Here is a 19023-nt window from a genome sequence, read left to right as displayed (position 1 = left end):
CCATCCGTAGTGTATACAACAGACAGGTCAGAGGGCTGAGTTTATGGGTAATTTTTATCAGATTTTAAATAGGTAACCCATATTCTGTAGGCAAAAACATCTGCAGACTTCTGGTAAATCTGGGTCATTTCAGCTAGTTTTGCAGGTGTCAGGTGTGCTACTCTTTTAAGCTTAAGCTGTTTCAAACACATCTTAACATACGTACCTTTTTCAACACAGATTCTCACTGTTTGTATCAATTGTTTAACTCTGAGTGTTTCATGCCTGTCCAAATGTTGCTAAGACAGACATAAACAGCTGATGAGGCTGGGAAGAAGAAGTGATGATAAATGGCAAGAAAACAGAAACGGTGAGCTGAATATACAAAATAAACAAGAAACGGTCATGACGGAAAAGAGGCAAAGAAAAGTGACAGCTGTCATTTGGTCTTGGTTACCACAGGGCTGCAACACACCAGACTCTATTGATGGTCACCAAGAGAGGAAATGCACACCATTACACTGGCTGCCAGACAAATACTGCAGGGGGTGAAAGAAAGAAAAGCCAGCTGGTAAGAAAAAGAGACAGTGAAACACTGTGCTTAAAGCTTTGCTACGCCAGCCCAGTGAATGTTCCAGGCAACAGAGGCAGAGGTGACAGACAGCAGACATACAGAAGCAAGAAACAAAGACAGGAAGTGCATGAAGAGACCAACTCAAACCACACAATTGACACAGTGGGCTTTTAAAGGACTGAGAATGCACCAAAACAAACACAGCAGCAGTATCTCCGTCTGGTGCCAGGACGTCAGTGATACTTCGCTTAAGGTTGGGTGACAGGCAACATACAGTATTTAAGCCTGCTATTGATTTCTACATTTCTTTTTGGGTAGTTTGTCCACTGATATAAAGTCCTTTATTTTGGTAGAGTAAATATTGTCTTCCTAAAGCATTCAAAGCATCATGCCTGAGGCAAATAATCAACGATTACCCTAATAAGTAACACCATAGTCAAATATAATACAAATATATAATACCCTGATTATAAAGACTTTTATCTGTCTTACAATCAGCCAATAGTCAGGTGTCAGAAGAGGATCAATACCACTGTCTTGTTTGTCTTTTCAACATGAAGTTACTTCCGAGCTTAGCTGAAAGACTGGAAACAGGGGGAAACACCAAGCCTGGCTTTGTCCAAAGGTAAAGGAACAGTAAGTCTCTACTGGTTGCACATAACTCCCCATTTTATACTTTCTGGGGGGGGCTTCTTGTACAGATCAAACAAACGAGACATAACTTGTTAATTAGTGAGCTGGCAGCTGGATTTTGTTATCTTTAAAAACAGAGACCCTGTTTTCAGTCTTCATGCTAAGCGAAGCTAACCAGCTGCTGGCTGTAGCTTCAGTTTGAACGGAGAGATATGACAGTGGTATCAATCTAACTCTCAGCAAGACAGTTAATTTCCCAAAAGGCCGACCCAAAGAAGTCACCTTCCAGTAGTACGACTCCATACATTTTCATTATGACTAGCACCATCTATATGCTTTCTGCTACTACCTCTACAAACGCACATGTCTATTATTCGAGTCACTCTTACTTTCTTATAAAGCTGTGTGTTTGCTAAAGAAATAATTACAGACAAACATGTTCTTTAAGGTTACGCCTTTTCTTTTTTTCAAGGAACAAAAACTGTTGATTTAGTTGAATCTAAAAAACCAAGAGCCAGTTCTTAAAATCATAATTATGCTGTATGTTTCTCATCACTGATGGGACCACCTATTCCACTGTATCCTGCCTGCTGAGTTATGACTGGGCTCCTCAGCCATCTGCCTCTGGAAGAGGTTATTACATCAGCAGCACTGATGGAGGGATGAGGAGATGGGTGGAGGAGTGGAGGGGTGGATGGACTGATCAGCAGGGTCCCTGTGGGAGGCTTACGCAAACACAGGAAGCACCACTACTATGTGGGAAGTGCTTCATGATCACTTCAACTGCTTCTGCCTCACACCCCATTTCTCCCCTTGTATCTTGTAGAATTACACTCAAATGTAAAGGCATCTTAATTTTTTATTCTAACACTTCATTTCTACTCTATTTGCTCGTTAGGACTTAAGTGACAGAAAATATTAACAGAAGTGTGAAGAGGGGAGACGTGTTAGAAGCCTCAGAACTCTCGACAGAGCCACGGCTATCTTTTAACGAGTGTGAGAAACGTAATTAAAAAGTCCATATAAATCCAATAATTGACTGTTGATTGCAGCTATTTAGAGTCCCTATTCTTTGAATAGTTTTATTTGAGGAAAAAAAGCACAAATACAAACGTCTGTCCCATCTCTGTATGCAGAAAAGTATAAACATCACTAATGCAAACCAGGACCAGTGATAAATGCTACAGATAAGTACATTTAAAGTGCAATTATCTGCCTCTAGCCAGGAGTATGTTTTTTTATCCACCGGGGTCTGAAGGCGGATGTGCCAGGAATATGTGATATGGGACTCTGATAGATGCCAAGCTCCCAGCCAGGGGACAAAGGGGATTTGAGTTGTGTTTGTGCTCATTTAACATGTGAACGTGGGCCCCTAAGATGGGCATCAACCAGCGTACTGTATATGTGACAGTGTACTCACAGTAAGGCCTTTCAGATTTAACACAATACACTCTTTCCCACTGAGTCACACTTAATAGTTTGGCCAAAAGCATTAAACGTGCTTTGTTTGGGTGGTGTAGTCTTGTAAAGCCTATTCTTAGACCGGCATGGACTTGCAGTTTCACATCCAGCTACTCTGCGCTCCCAATGTGCATAGGAACCAACCAGCTTTGATGGGTGCCTGTTTTGAGGAGCCATGCCTCAAGGTGATGGACAGATCGATTGAACCCACAGTGTGGGCCATTAGTCACATGAGCACTGTGTTATGTACTGTAAAGCCTCAATACCAGAGTTCATGGCTTATATGCAATACTGTATAATGCGATGGCCCTTTTCTCAGAAATGAAAGCCTGTTTATCTACTGGGAATGATCCGCCTCAGACTGAACGACTTTAACTGTTCTGTAGATGCCTGCAGATGAACACAAACAGATACTTGTCTACCAGTCATGCCCTTAGTTGTGCATTTCAATTTCATTGCAGCAAACCTGTTTGATCCACCAGGGATGTGCTAATGACAAATATCTTAGCTCTCAGTCCGCCCTTTGCTGGGATAACATTACACTAGCTATCGTTATCATTTCACAGACTGAGAGGACAGGCTGCTGCTCAGCCCTGAATGTCCAGAGATCCTCAAGCAAGTGATTATTGTTTTTAAAAGAGCCAAAAGACGCCAAAAGTTGACCAACTTTTTAAATATCAAAAACAGTACAATGTGGTGTTTCTATATCGTTTGCCGTGCACCGGTTGTAACGCATGTTTACCATGCTTGTACATCTTATGACTAATGTACAAATGCCTACTAACATCCCTTGATTTTAGGGGATGCACCAGGGCGCAGGGAGGTTGTATTGACGGGACCTTTTGTGGTTTAAGGAGGTCAACACTCGTGTATCCTGGCTCAAACGCTGCATTGTCAGGTTCGTACGAGAAGCTGTGCTCAGACTGACTTTGTAGAGGCTATACAGCTCAACCCTGACAATTGGACGGATGGGATTGAACCACTGCAATAGGATGACTCTGAATCAGCCAGCTGTGTCGAGGGAGACTTTACTGCCTTACTCAGCAGTGAATTAGAGGATTTACTGCTCGCCTATATTAGCCACAACAGCAACATTGATCCACTTGACAACCTCAAGAGATTTGTGGATGTAGATTCATTTGACTAGATTCAAGTTTTTCTTACACTCGCTACGTAGATACTGGAACAGACAAGGCCTCAGACATACCTGCTACTAGAACCACAGAGGAAACAGCACTCAATGGAAGATAAATACTGAAATACTACTGTATACTAAGAGTCACAGATTATCTAATTCTCCATTAAGCTTGTATCAATTTCATGAAGAAAAGATTAAAAAAAAAGAAAAAAAAGGAAACAAACTTACCTGGACATCATAAAGTGCCACAATGTTTTCATGCTGCAGCTCCTGAGTACAGAAACAGAACAGAAACAGACAGCAGCTAATGGAGTCACTTTCGCACAGATATCTGCCCTTTCTGTCAAAGGTGCAGAGTCACACAAGGACAATGTCAGATCGTTCTTTAAGTACACTGAGGAGATAAGTGAGAGGCAATTAAGCAGCATGCTTACCTTCAGGATTTTGATTTCTTTGCCAAGGAGGATCTGGGACTTGGACAGGTTCTTCTTATTAATGCTCTTGATGGCCACCTCCCAATCTGTCTTCTGTGGAACACAAGAGAGCAAGATGGAGAGGGAGAATAAATAAATTAAAAAGCATTTAAACACCAACTTAATCCCAATGTTCCTGTAAAATGTCCCCTTAACTAGCATCAAAGATACGTTTGTCCCACTATTTGATGGTGTGACACATATTCACTTTGTACATGGAATCTTCTGGAAGCACTCTTTTCAAGAGATTCAGTTTGGCATGCAACTTGTTTTGATTCAGTACGCCTTATGAACCAAATCAATACAGTATTATTACTCCAATACAGTCTAATTACAGTCTTTGGTACAGTCGGCCATCTTCTCAAGACATGGAGGCTTGTGATCAATGTAGGAGACAGTCTAATAATCTAAATTTGGGATTTGGCTCCTTTCCCCTGAAGTTTAATGTTTAATTTAATAAAAGAAATATATAAATAAATATTTAGCAGAGGTGGTCTTTGTTTTAGATGTGACAGCCCACCTCCACGATCCAACACTGGGATATAGGGCTGCAATTAATGATTATTTTCAATCAATCTGATTATTTTGTTGATGAAATAAATACATCTTTTTTCTACAAAATGACGCTTGGTTTGTCCCAAAGGTTTATTGTTATGCAAGACATTAACTATTAAAATAATTGCTGATAAATGATCTTTCAATTGTCTAATCAATGTTTGTTTCAGTTTTAGTAGGAAACCGTGAAGTTAGAAAACCACTGTAGTCAGCGAAAACTAAATCACACCATGATTGTACGCGGTCCCCTTAGTCAGCACATATCTAGTGGCTGTATTGCATTCTGGCCTATTAAGGAAAATTTGAGAAGGAAATTTGTTATCTCTGCTCCGCACACTATGGATTTCTCCCTGGCTATTGGACAAAATGAGTGACATTAAAACGGGACAGTAAAGTATATATTAATAAACGTTTTCTGCGGTCATAGTGTGATGGTGATAGTGATAATTCAGTATTTTCTTTTAGTGAACTTCCTGATGAGACAATGTTATCATATCATCTTATCATTTTACTAAATTCTGATGCCTGAGTGAATGTCTCCAAACTGAAGGTTTTGCTATACAAATCTGTTTAGCTGTAAGGCTAATTCTACATGTGATTTTGCATATAACTGCCTGCCATGATATGTATGATATATTTCCAAACTGGAAAAATATATTTTTAATTGAATTTCATTTATATAGCGCCAAATCACAACAAAAGTTATGTCATGACACTTTACATATAGAGCAGGTCTAGACTGTACTCTTTATAATATTATTAACAGAGACCCAACAGTTCCCCACCATGAGCAATATGATATACATATCAATATCATGAGTTTAACCATATTACCCAGCCCTACTGCAGTGGTACTTGAACTTTTTTTAAAACAATGTGACATTTAAACACACAATATACTGTATGTGAGTGCATGCGTGTGTGTGTGTGTGTGTGTGTGTGTGTGTGTGTGTGTGTGTGTGTGTGTGTTTCTTAAAGCCCACTGGCCTAAATTACATTGTCAGCATCACTGTCTGAGCGCTGGCTGGAAAGACAGAGGAAATTTTAGACGTCCCATTAACACCAGGTTCACTTGGGTTTCTGACAGCTAGGCCAGCCTATTGCGCTGAATGACATGCTGAATGACGAGGCACTCAGATGACAGCTAGAATGGGAGCCTACTTACACTAAAAGCTAAGGGAGAAGGAGAGGGACCTATTTTTTCCCTGGGCTGAGATAATGTTTCCAGATGAGCTCCTGGAGCAGGTATAAAAAGACTTTTGGAGATCACATGAGCTCATAGGCTCTCAGGACATGTGCTGCACACGCAAACACCCAACTGGGGACACCGAAATAAACCCAGGAGAGACTGCTTCTATGCCCTTGAGAAAACACACACGGACAGTATGGACAAACAGGAAGCTGGGGAAGGAATTCTATGAATAAAAAGGCACGCTTTCCAAAGGAATCTAGGTTAAAAGGAGATGTTCTTGTTCTGTACTCCGAGACTGCATGTGAGTGACATGAGTCTGTGTGTGTGTGTAATACACTGCCAACTGAGCTGCATCCATCCCCAGCTCAGTGACAGCCTGACCAGCCAAGTGTGACTGAGCTGCCGACACTAGAGCCATTAAAAAAAAAAGAAAAAAGAAAAGAAAAAGTGACCCCACTGGCCCATCATGCTGGAGGGTGAGGAGCAGGGGTGGGGGAGAGACGTTCTATCAAACTAAACTAATGGCTCGCCAGTGCGCCACATAATGGAGAGTTAAGCAATGCAGAGTAAGCAGTTATCCGCTGCTCAGAGTTATGATGCAAAGACAGAAGCACGCTTTCATTTTCCAGAATAATGCATGATCTCATTTATGAATCACAGCCGATTATAGAGGCGTGAGCAACAAAGAGATTAGCGTCAGCAACACTGCAACCAGACGCTGGCTAAAAGGTGTTGTGGTAGACAGTTGAAGAGAGAGACGGACAGCAGAAGACTACGACACAGAAGGAGTGTCATCATACTTTACGTCTTATGTTGATCTTTAGCCTATATGATCCTCAACAATGTTAAAATATGTAGTTTAGGGCAGAGAGCATGTGAAAGGATGGCTTTAGCTGACTGACATTTATCACACAGAGATGACACATCTGGCAAATGGAGCTGAACTTGTAATGTAATAATCTGTGTGTGGCATTACCAAAACAGATGTGAATGTATCCCAAGCTATTCTTCCATACACCAGTTGATATTTACATCTGATTTGTCTTCCCACACTTTCATTAAAACCTTTGAGGAGGGCAGGTTGAGACTTGGATTTAAGGCATATGACAAATATAAGAGATTTATTTGTCCCAACATAACACACACACACACATTCATCAAGTTCATCTGGTGTAATCAACTTTATCATCATTCTCAGAAAAAAAATCTGATATGCTGGGACAGAGACACTTGAAGAGAGAACATTAAGTTTGTTATCCTTTCCTCTCTTTTATGGAAAGAAACCATACTTTGTAACCCTAACCCTAACAAACTCAACAGTGCTAATACCTTTACTTAGCGCCTCATATTTAGTGGTGGTTGCACTCAACGTGGTTGGAGGGGAGAGTTTAACGTGTCTAATATCGACATGCTTCACAATCACAACAGCTGCTTTTCTCTGTTTTACATCATCGTAAACTGAACATCTTGTAATTGTAGTTGAACTACCTAACAAAGTCGAGAACACAATTGCTAACGCACTTAGCCGATTGCCCTGCCCTTTCTCTGATGAGCCTTAGCATCATTTCTCGATATTACAGTGTAACAGGAGCCATGTGTAACATCCAATGCAACCCATCACGTCTGTTACATGCAGGTGGCTCTAACCTTCCTGTTCCTCTGAGGTGGAAACAATCCTATAAATAGGCTAAATGGCACGCAGATGATAGGACTTAAACAGTAAATACACTGATCACATGCCAGAGCCGTTTTAAGACATCAGGGAGGCATGTGAGCAGTGGACGGATGTGCTCACACATGCACAGCTTCACAGTGGTGACCGGGTGATTGTTCGCAGGGCTACATGCAGTTCAGTTTCCAGGCTGTGGGCTAGTTATCGATTTAAAGTAAGGGATAGAAGCTGCTCTGCCCAGGCTACAGCAGGGAGTGTGGGGACGCTCTAATGTGGCTTTCATTCAGGAATTCAGCACCATCTGTTTCACACCAGTAGCAATGGGGGCAACATGATGTCATCTCCTGCATCTCTGTCACACACACACACACACACACAAACAAACCCACCATTCCTGCGTCCTTCTGTGATAGAAAACCACACCCCAGTCAAATGTAATGAGTTACATTTCGAGTGTTACCTTAATAATCGAATAGGTTTCGGTGCTTCAGCATGAATGAACCTTGTGCAGCTCTTACATAAGGGAGGCTTGTATCCTTAAAAAGGCAGAGGAAAAACACTGCACCCCATCCTCCCTCCTCCTGCCTCAGCACGTCAGCAAGTCATTCACTGCTGCCTGACTCATCTGTTTCATGAATGGACCAAATGGCATAAATACACTTATCCAACTAACATCAGGCTGATGAAATAACACTGAAATCACCTGCCACAGCATGACTGCACAGTACGTCAGACGGGATCTAGACACTAAGTCATGAAAGCGGTGCAGTATTACCACGCCAAAAAAAAAAAAGAAGGTGACATCCCACAAATCCTGCTGCAGAACTGCATTCTGCAATGCCACTGACTGACCCAGATTCTCAAATGAAGCTGCCGACTTGCCCCCTTTTTTTTTTTTTCCCTGCAAAAGAAGAGGGGAAGAAAACACTGCAGGCAAGCTATTTTATTTACCTTCCTGTGTCTTCCTTTGAACACCACAGCAAAGGCTCCATGTCCCACCAGGTCTTTTCTGCTGTACTCAAAATCTCCCACAGTCTCCATTGTGATGGGCTGATGGTCCAGCTGATGCTGGGCACTGGTGGACAACCTTGAATTTTGCTCTCCCACTCACAAAATAATCCTGGAGAAAATGATCCACTCAGTCCTGGTGATGGTGCTTCTTGCGCTGCGGATTTATTTCATGACAAGTCTCTGCTCTGATGTGCCTTATTGCATAAATAAGGGATGCAGTCAGGACATGGTGCACTTACATGCCCCGTAAGTAGGTTGGGATGTTTGTAATATCACACAGAGCAGACGGCTTAGAGCATGGCTAGCAACAATCCTGAGCTAAACTGTATCAGTGCCAGCTGTCAGTCTTTTGACCCAGTTGGATAGCCGCAATCCAGCTTTGCATTACTCCCCAAGGAGGCTGATAACACACTGCGTGTCCCCAGTCGCCTAACCTGCTCGGAGGGACAGTCTACATGATGCCAACCCTGCTGGACATGACCATGCAAAGATTGAAAGCGGCTGCAGGCAGCAAGCTATCTGTTAGCCTGACAGTGACATAACCCTGTGGCTACACCTAGCGTCATAGCTGCTGCCCATAGCAGGTCTCCGCAAACACGATAGCAATAATACGTAAATAACGTTACCTTGTTTGGTGACACTGACTAATTTCCCCTGCTTCTATCTAAAACATACACGTTGTAGCGACCTATAAAGCTAGCCGACATCGGCGAGCTAGTCCACAGTCAATGTTAGCATACAAATCTGAAGGATGCAACACAAATGTCAACACGGGACTGTTGTTTATCTGAAGGCGTCAGTCAGTCCTTGTTCTCGGTTTTCTTCGGCAAGACGTCCGAGTCCACAGGACACACTCCTCTCCTCCCGGAAAAACACTGCCGTTTCCCCCGGTGAACATGAATTTTTATCCGTGTGACACAGAAGGAACACTTCGTTGTCTCCTCCGTCGCCAAGTCTGACAGAACAGCTAACGTCTGCACGGGCAGAAGCTGTCGCCGTTCATTTAAATTGACTTCCACGTTACGCAACGGTGCGTTAACACGCTAACATGAACTGTACAGCTTTTAATCACTGTGCAGCGCTGTCACGTCACAACAGACGGCAGGTCCTCTCCTCCTGCCGTTGCCTTAAACAATACTGGAAGCCACTGTCGTGTTTCTGCTTTATAGGCTATCCTTCCGCGGACGCCAGCTTTAGGCAGTTCCTTCCGCTGAGAGGGTTAGTCCGTCTACTGAGGCTTTGAGGCTTGAAAATAGTCGGGGGTTTTTTTTATAGTATGCGCACTAACCTGACTATTTAGAGCGCATTAACAACATTATTTTTCATTTATGTGCATTTTTTGGAATTCATTCAAATTCATTTGAAGTGTGTGTGCAAAAGTGTCTTAATTAATAGGCTCCCCAGGAGTTGATGAGAGGTAAATGAGTGACATGGGTTACATATTACATGAAAGCATCTGAGAACATCTGAGTTGTATAATGTAATCATATTTACTACTGTATTATAACTTTTTTAAATATACGTTTTGCAGATATATATATATCAGTTTAAGCACACCCAGGCTGTGGTTCAATGGTGACAACATATTTTGTGAACCAGGGAAAATTCACTTTCCTGACAAAAGAGAACATGTATCATAAAAAAGAAACATGTTGTATGGGGGAAACAGGAAAGCATGCTATTGCTTACCTTAGCCTACAGTGTGCACCCTCTGGTGGTTGAAAAACATAACTACTAGTACACTTCAGTCTTCAAGCCCCCCTGACATTTTTAACAAAACCTGACCTGTGGTCCACATGACTAGCTACATAAATAAACAGGTCTGTAGACTAAGGACACCGAGGTCAGGTTAGTCTTTCTGTCTATGACTTATGGGCTTTAGGAAACATGGGGAGTTGCATTCTTCAATTAAAACCTATTATGGTTTGTATTTTACAGGCTGATTCCAGTATGTTCAGATATATACTTTGACTGACTGCTTTCAAGCCAAACAAAGAATAAGGGCTTGGTATCGATGTGGTCGTCCATAAAATATCTAACTTTGGGGAACATATCATATCAAACTAGTTGGAGAGCTTTCCTGATTCATTCATCAGGACACATCTGATCAAAGAATCAGTAAACAATACTGAGCATTAAGCACTAATCTGACAAAGCACTCAATAGCAACTTCTGATACTTGACACTCACAGACTGTATTGAGGTTTGATACCCAGTACATGAAGGGCTCAGTATGTCTCCTGCAGAATTCTTCTCCTGTACTCTTGTTCCAAAGTCTCCGAGGAACAAAGGTGAACGAGGCACTGCCTACAGGACCCACAGACTCTGGGGTGACCTAACAGAGGAGATAAAAGTTTACTGAGTTTAAGTCAAGAAGTCATGTTCACGAGCAGCTAGCTCTTTTGTACTCGTTTTTATTCTTTTTCATTTTATCATCTGATCTTCTTTTTATTACCCCCTCTCATAAGCCAGTGCTTTTGTAATTGTTTAAACCAGCAGTCTATGCAACGGACTTACGGCACACTATATCTCAGTCGTGAAAAATTGATACCGGAGTTTTATTATTTTGTGAGCACACGTTGAGACGAGACATTAGCCTGCGGATAACAGGCAGGAGACTAGATGAACTGATGAACTGGGGCTGTTGAGCTTTTACTGAAATGTAGCACATGTCAGTCTTAGCGTTAGTCAATTTATTCCACAACCTTTGTATCGGATTGTATTATATTGTGTGCAGGTGTACCAATAACTGCACCTCAGTGTATTGTACTGTATATGGAGGACAAACAACAGTGTTAAATGCAATAATAATGTGCGACAAATCAGAGTGTGAAGGCAGTTCAGGAACCCACAGCGTGTTGCAGTGGTGTGTGTAATTAATCCATCTCACTGCAGGCATTTTTTTTTTGTTGCAGCATTTGTGATAGATATCTAAGATTGGTGGCAGTGTGGGGAACCAGTGTTGTGCTGGGTGTACGTAAAAAGGGGTCCTCCACCCATTTCAAGAAAGTCTGTTATGAACTGTGGGCATAACACTTTGAAAGACATGGATGTTTGCCAGGCAGGGAGGGTCTAATTCACAAAGTTATTGCGTTATTGAAATGCAGGATCCAGTGCTCTTGGGGCATGACAATGACTCAACTTTTTAAAAGTGGAACAGTAAATTGCGGGAGTACATTTTTAATTACGCACTGCTTTCCAGTGCAGTGCAGTTTCTATACCGTTGTTATGTACAGTAGTCTGTGTGGGCACCTCCTACACCCCCTGGTGACAGCTTAACCGATATCAAACCTTCTTAGAAAGTGTAGACAACGCGCCTGCTGTGACTTCTTTTACTAAAGATGTGTTAATAGACAGTTTCAGGTCCTCGGTAATGTGTGTGTGTGTGTGTGTTCAGGAACTTGAAGCAGCTACACCGCTAATATTCACGGAGGGCGCACTGTTTTCTGAAGACAACAGTGGGGTTCTTTTTTTTTTGTGTCGCTGACATTCAGGAACAAGCTGATCTCAGAACACTTAGCCACAAGTTGTTCCCCCTCCTCCCTTTCGAGGTGACTCATCTCGGTAAGAGATCACTCACAGACTTTATAATGGTGTCTGTGCTGTGCTGTGCTTAGTTATATTGTCATGTTGAACAGAATGTACTGTTCAGTCCCACATGCAATTCACTTCAGAGACTTGTGGTAGGCCTACAATATGTTACCCGACCATCACAAACAATAACACTATAGCACTACGTATTTTCTCGTATCAGGATTGTGCCTTTTCATTCCACGTTTGTTCTCTTATTTCTATTTGTTGCTTATTTGTTGGTTTCCTTTGCTTGTTGCGTGGATTGTTCCATGCACTTCTGTATTTCCCAAATTTGTAATGCTAACCTTCTTTTCCTTTCTTTTCCTTTCTAAAAACAAACAGTCACAAAACAGCACTCACAGCTTTGAAAATGAAGTTCTGATGTAATTTTGTGCAACGTAAGCTGCGTAGAAACAAGGTAAACAATTCTAACCCCGGTTCGAGTCCATCTAGGGATGCATGTCATTTGCCCCCTCGCTCTCCTCATTTGCTGTCCCTACTGTGTTCTATCAAATAAAGTCTAAAAATAAATATATATATATATATATATATATATAAAATAAATATAAATAAATGTCACTTTAGTACTGATAAAAACACAAGACATGTTCAACAAACATGTTTACTTTTAAAGAGTAACATTAAAAGTGCTCATTCTTCCTTGTTCAACGATAGTAATTTCCCTGTAATAATAGTGTTATGCAGCGTGACTCACACAGCCTCTCACGGATGTGTATATCACATACAAATGGTACAATCAGAAATGTAGATGTCCCCAAAATCAGAGTAAATTAGATAGCTGTGGTCTGGTTATGGAGTCAGTTCTTCTTCTTGGCTTTGGCTGAGGTGTGTCCGGACTTGGAGGTGGAGTTGTATGTGGAGGACAGCAGCATGGTGAGGAGCAGAAGCACAGGCACCAGCAGGTACGGGGCATATATGGAGACCAGCAGCCAGCGCTCCTGCGGGGTCTGCGGACCAGGGTGGGGTTTCACGGGGAACTGATAGAAGAGGACGTGAGCCAGGATCGGGACCAGCGTGGTGGCCACATGTGTGGAATACACGATGGCAGGAGTCCTGATCCACTTACAACCACCTGAAATAACGAGAAACACACACTGAGTGACCAAAAGATGCACCAAGCTGCTGGAAGGAGTTCAGAATTTGTGTTATCCAGACAATGTTTCTTGAAAGGGATGTTAATTTTTCCAATGCTGTGTGGGAAGGACATCTCAACCAATACAGTCAAAACTGTCTGCATTACTAAGTGAAAACATACATAATAAAATCACACATTTAATTAGATTTCCCCACAATTGAATTGGCATTTCGTTCACCTCTTCCCACAACCGTACTCGTTTTCTTCTGTTAAAATAGCAAAAATCCAACAGGGGTCAGGTTTGAGCTAACTTCTACCCGGGATAACCCGTGCGCCGTCCAGTCTCTCCACCGCATAGAGACGACACGCCGAACACCATTAGTGAAACTGTCTGTTTAACGCGGACTGGTTTAACGGCGAAAGTAGGCTTAAAAAAAAAAAAATATGACATTTTAAGAGCTAATCTTTCAACAAGTCTCCGTTATTTCAGTAGTCTGGGTGAATGCAGCCTGTGCCGAATTCAACAATGGGTCGCACTAAACGAGAAAAAAAGGCACGGTCTGCGCCGACTGACCTTTTAGGAAAGCGTAGGCTGCAATGGGAAAGAAGGGAGTTTGAAGCAGTGCCTCGCAGAAAATGAAAGACTTGAACCACTCCGGAGGATCCAGCACCATGGGGTCTTTGAACTCCTCCGCATACCACCCCAGGAGATCTTTCAGCTGGTGGAAAGGAGAGAGAGAAAGAGAGAGAAAGAGTGCGAGTCGTCTTATTACCACAAAACGGCTGGTTGTAAACTCTGTAACTTGTTGCTGCAACTTTCTGCTTCCTCCTGGTAGCCCGCTGACACTTACCGGCTGAGGGTACACACGTCCGGGTAGCAGAGCCTGCAAGTCAATGAATAATGTGATGGGAATGTGAGAGGCGAAATAGAAGAAGAAGAAGACTTCCAACACACGGACAGCCATCATCCCTCTTACGTACGTTCAGTGCAAATGACGAGATTTGGAAACGGGAACCGAGTTCGCAGCAGTAGCGTGTCGTAGAAACGCGTGTTCCCAGGATGGATCCCATTGGCTCACATGGGGGAGATGGGGGGGCGTTCCTGAACGCACCATTCATCCCACACGGGAGAAGGCGTCGGACACGCTGCTTTAGGTGCTCCTCGAAAGTGTCGGAAATGCTCATACACACAGTTTTGCACGTAAATATTATGTCATGGGGGAAAAAAAATTTTTTTGGTGATATTTATTTAGTTAGTTATCCTGTTTTCTTCTCACTATTATCTGTGTATGCACTTGTTATACATGTTTAAATCATCTTCAACTGTCATTTCTGTTATGCTGATAAAACGTTGCTAAAAAAAGAAAAGAAAACATCTATAATGTGCTGCCAGTGTGTTCTATATGTTCTTGGTTTATTCAAGTTTTAAGGGGGGAAAAAAAGGAAATTATATAATTTGAAGATCGATACTAAAGTGTGACAAAAACCTTGAATGTGACTATGAAAGTAGGTAATGAAAAAATAGTAATAATAAATAAGACAACACAAGAGATTTATTTTAGAAAGTTCACATGTATAGAATATGTTCTACAGAAGTCCAGTGGAAAAGCAGATAATGTATACAGCACGTAAAATTAATGTTTTATCATAATGGGATGGATAAAAAAGAAAAAGAAAAAGAAAACCAAAGTTACGGTAGAAACATAGAACATGACACATTTTTCACAGTGCCAAACGAGAACATCCCTTTTACCATCCAAGTGACATCACACAACTTCCCAGATGTTTTTATTTTTGCTCTCCGTTGGGTTGGTCATGTTTCATCATCTCACAGTTGCAATATTTCAGACAGCACTTGAAAGGCTGCCCCCAAGCAGATAAACGCAGCCCGAAAAGTTGTGTATTGTTTTAAATGCAGCACAAACTGTGCAGAAAACTGCCTGATCTGATGCCTTGGTGACATTTACTTAGATGCGATTTTCTTCCAAGGTGACGCTGGACGCTCACAGACATTTAGCCTAATGATATTCGGCCTCATCTTTCACCAAAAGCTGCGGACTCTCAACATCCACATAATCCTGCAACAAAAGAGGCCAAAGGAAAAAAGCGTATAAATAACCCAAAGGACGTTTCCATAAAAACCTTCACTTGCGACTCTACTGTTTGTCCAGCTGCAGTAACAAAACTGTCACGTAACATCTAAGCAGTTCATTTGCACTCTCTGTTCCAAATGCTTGTTATCTGGTGGGTCTTTCCTTATAGAAATCCATTCAGACACAGGAAGTGATGGGTCTGACATTTAGTTGTTTGTAGGTACATTTGAATGGCCAAATAAATAACACACACACAAAAAAACGTGTCCTGCCTACAGAAGCTCATCCGCACTGTTAAATAGACATAAGTCATCTCATTAGAAACATCCCAGCGGCGAGTGTTTAAGACGGACAGACGTAGGAAAATGCTCTAAATCTTTCCTGGAATATCTGAAAATAAGGCGTATCGCATAATATGACTTTAATCCTGCAGCCTAATTTCAGACACGTACGGCCGAGAGTTTTGGCACCATTAAGGTCTCACGATGTTGGCTTTGTTCATTTTTACAAATGATAAAGGAAAGGACCTAAACCTTTTCTAAAAAAATGGTGTAGCCAGCTGTTCCTTACCGCATCGTTCTCAATGATGTTCTCCAGCACGCGGACAACGTCTGTGAATGAGGGTCTCAGAGTGTACGGCTCCTGCCAACAGTCTTGCATGATATGAAGTCTATGGGGTTTAGACATCGAAGAGGTTGATCGTGTGATACTTACCACTGAAAATGTTACAATAAGAATTTCACAGTGCTGATATAACACTACGACTGGGGTCGAAACTTACTCAGAATCAGACACCGGATTTAAGACTGAGGGATTTGGGTCGACACTGTTTTAATCGACATCTGATGCGGGCCAGTCATGAGATCCACCTCTGATATCTCCCAGACTTAACCTTTAGCTGAACCAGCACTCGCAGTTATGTTCAATTTTACAATACTGAATACTACAGAATAAATATGGTGCTCAAAAAAACTGATCAGTTAAACAAGGAGGTGTAGATTAGCAGATAATGCTTTTAGTGTACATAAACCGCACAAGAGCAGCCAAAAAAAACGCTTGTCAAATGTAGCTTTCGAAGAGTAAACGAGACAAAAATGCTATGTATAATTGTCAGTTTTCACTTACATCTCTGGTCTGCAGCCTTCGGGGTTTGTGTTCTTATGACCAATACAGATGTGGTACACCACTGCCTCTGATGCCTCCAGGTTCGGGTATGGCAGTGTGCCTGAAAATGAAATATTTGTTCAAGACAGATGCCACATATGAGAAATATTCCTGGGTGGCACAAACCTTTTGTATCCATCAAAGCAGTTATGATTTGCTACTCGAGGTCTTCAGTTGCCGGCTGTGTTAAAATGTACTATGGTGTTTTTTTGTCATCCATGTATGTCATCACCATACTGTGGCCATCATCACGATCACCAGCATCACACCAATATGCTGTATTATTTTATTTGCCCAGCTTCTCGTTTCCCCCGGGAACTAATGACATTTTATTTTAGGGAGGCAGGTTTTCATTGAATCATTTTGTGCCACATGTCATATCTGTTATTGCCTGAGCCACAAACTTACCAAATGTCTGCATCTCCCACAGCACGATGCCAAATGCCCACACGTCTCCCTTGAAGCTGTAATAGTTGTTCTTGAAGTACTCAGGTGGGTACCAGCGCAGCGGCACACGCTGCTGCATGCAGTGATGGAAAATATGACTTTATACTCAGAAATGAGAAGTATGAAAACTGATAACCAGCTCATTAAACTGAAACTCACACCACAGGCCGACAGACATAACACCAAACACTGCTGGTCTTTCTCTAAATCAAGGTCACAGCTCTCTGAAACTGGCGTTTCCTGTTGCAGAGGATGCAGATAAACCCCCCTCAATGCGCACACACACACACACACACACACACACACACACACAGAGACACACACAAACAAATAGAGAATATAGATCGAATATACTATTAACAATATAGTAGTAGAAGAGCTAATAGCAGCCTTGGTAACAGTTAATATGGGTTCAAACCAGGTTCACAAAGGTGAAATTTAGATTCTGTGGTCAGAGGGGAAAATTGACGTGTTACCCGCAGGTTAAAGACATTTTCAGTTAGCTGCGTGTAGACTCGCACTGCCTGACTGCAGCACACGGGCTTACAGACAGGCATGCCACATTTCATGACACCGGCACTTGATAGAAAACACTTCGTAAGTGTCACAAGTTCACTCACACAGTTGTACACATTAAATGTTACGCATGTGTTACGAGTTCATATGGTAAAGGCACAAGATGTGATCACAATGGCACGGAATGTGTGAAAATTACAGCCCCGTCATCTTCAGTGCATACTGATAAAGATAAAATGGTGATCTATGTTAAAGTGACACATATACATCCGCACATTTCGAAATGAAAACTATGAAAACTCAAGTTAACTTCACATTTTGTGATCTGTTAAAGTCAAATGTTCTGGTGGTGTCATGCTTAGTTATTGGGGTTGTAGGACAACTTGACAACTTGAACTTGACGACTTGTAGGTGTGTGTGTGTGTGTGTGTGTGTGTGTGTGTGTGCTGATAGTCTTACCCGTGGGTTTCTCCAGCGGCTGCTGCGGCGGCTCGTCATGCGCGTTAAGTCCCGGGCAAGGCCGAACTCCGCCACTTTCACCTCCCAGGGAAACTTATTGACCATGATGTTCCTCAGGGCCAAGTCACAGTGCACAATCTGCAGGGGAGACCACACCGACACTGCTTAACACCCACCGTGTGTGTGTGTGTGTGTGTGTGTGTGTGTGTGTGTGTGGATATGTGTTCGGTCAGTGCCGATGAATGGTAACATATTAAATAATGATGTTTGTTACCATTTTGGAGCGCAGGTGCTGCATGGCCAGAGCGATGTGGTAGGAGGCGATGGTGAGGAGGCTCTGCAGCTCAGGGTCTGCACTCAGGTGGACTCTGTTGGTCTGCAGGAAGGTCCTCAGAGTGCCGTAGTTCACATACTCCATGATAAGGATGTAAGGCTCTGGTGGCGAATCAGAACAGACAGAGAGAGAGAGAGAGAGAGAGAGAGAGGATGGGGAACAAATCCAAGGTTTCATCCACCTTCTTCCATTATCGCTGTGTAACAGGACAGCGGCTTCAAGACCGAATGTTGCTCACCCTCAGTGGTGTTCCAGTCCAGCAACTGGAGGACGTTCTTGTGGTGCACCAGTTTCCTCATGATGGAAACCTCCGTGTCCACATGCTTGGGACGGACACCTCGAGGTAAACAAGAGAGAGAAAAGGGAAAAAAAATCATCTGAATCGAGGGACGACTCAAAAGTTAAACAACTCCAATTCATCTCTTCTGAAATGTGCTTCCAGCCGAGTGGCATGTGAGTAATTTACAAAGAAAAACTTGGATATCTTGGATACTGGAACTACTTTCTACCGAGTCCTTATGAAAGGTCACTGTTTCTGGAAAGAGATGTTGCTGTTGAATTTGTTAGATATCAATTCGTAATGCTGTGGGCACCTCGTAGCCTCATTACATAAAACACCTAAAGGTCGAGCGACAAAAACATCTTCATTTATT

The 19023-nt window shown here is 42.3% G+C and overlaps 2 protein-coding genes across 5 annotated transcripts in view; both read right to left on the bottom strand.

The window, feature by feature from the left end:
* Positions 1-8750, bottom strand: part of ulk2 (unc-51 like autophagy activating kinase 2) — a 33593-nt gene extending 24843 nt beyond the window's left edge. The window contains exons 1-3 of the mRNA XM_070905372.1: positions 8629-8750; positions 4220-4312; positions 4014-4055 (exon numbers count right to left, since the gene is read on the bottom strand). Coding sequence (XP_070761473.1) covers positions 4014-4055; positions 4220-4312; positions 8629-8718 — 225 coding nt within the window. The 5' untranslated portion in view covers positions 8719-8750. The remainder of the gene's footprint in view (positions 1-4013; positions 4056-4219; positions 4313-8628) is intronic.
* Positions 8751-12889: 4139 nt separating this feature from the next.
* Positions 12890-18110, bottom strand: tmem97 (transmembrane protein 97). Of its 4 annotated transcripts, none has more exons than XM_070906288.1 (7): positions 18037-18110; positions 17023-17134; positions 16576-16675; positions 16021-16120; positions 14209-14241; positions 13932-14076; positions 12890-13354 (listed from the first exon to the last, which is right to left on the bottom strand). In XM_070906288.1, the coding sequence occupies exons 1-7, from the start codon at positions 18073-18075 to the stop codon at positions 13080-13082; spliced, it is 804 nt and encodes a 267-aa protein (XP_070762389.1). In that variant the 5' UTR covers positions 18076-18110; the 3' UTR covers positions 12890-13079. The 4 variants fall into 4 exon arrangements, with proteins under 4 accessions (XP_070762389.1, XP_070762390.1, XP_070762391.1 ...); XM_070906289.1 differs by having other exon boundaries at positions 17023-17131; positions 18037-18085; XM_070906291.1 differs by lacking the exons at positions 12890-13354; positions 13932-14076; positions 14209-14241 and adding an exon at positions 14965-15435.
* Between the last annotated feature and the right edge of the window lie 913 nt (positions 18111-19023).

This window comes from Enoplosus armatus, chromosome 5, assembly GCF_043641665.1.
Source record: "Enoplosus armatus isolate fEnoArm2 chromosome 5, fEnoArm2.hap1, whole genome shotgun sequence".
Taxonomy (NCBI): Eukaryota; Metazoa; Chordata; class Actinopteri; order Centrarchiformes; family Enoplosidae; genus Enoplosus; species Enoplosus armatus.
The sequence above is the reverse complement of the archived record's forward strand: the minus strand, read 5'-3'. Positions and strand labels throughout refer to the sequence as shown.

Excerpts from the sequence above, each read along its gene's own strand:
- tmem97 (XM_070906288.1), bottom strand. The coding sequence starts at position 18,075 with ATGACGAGCCGCCGCAGCAGCCGCTGGAGAAACCCACGG. Across the intron at positions 16,676-17,022 it reads GTGGGAGATGCAGACATTTG|GCACACTGCCATACCCGAAC; the intron begins GTAAGTTTGTGG and ends TTTCATTTTCAG. Across the intron at positions 13,355-13,931 it reads AGCCTACGCTTTCCTAAAAG|GTGGTTGTAAGTGGATCAGG; the intron begins GTCAGTCGGCGC and ends TCGTTATTTCAG.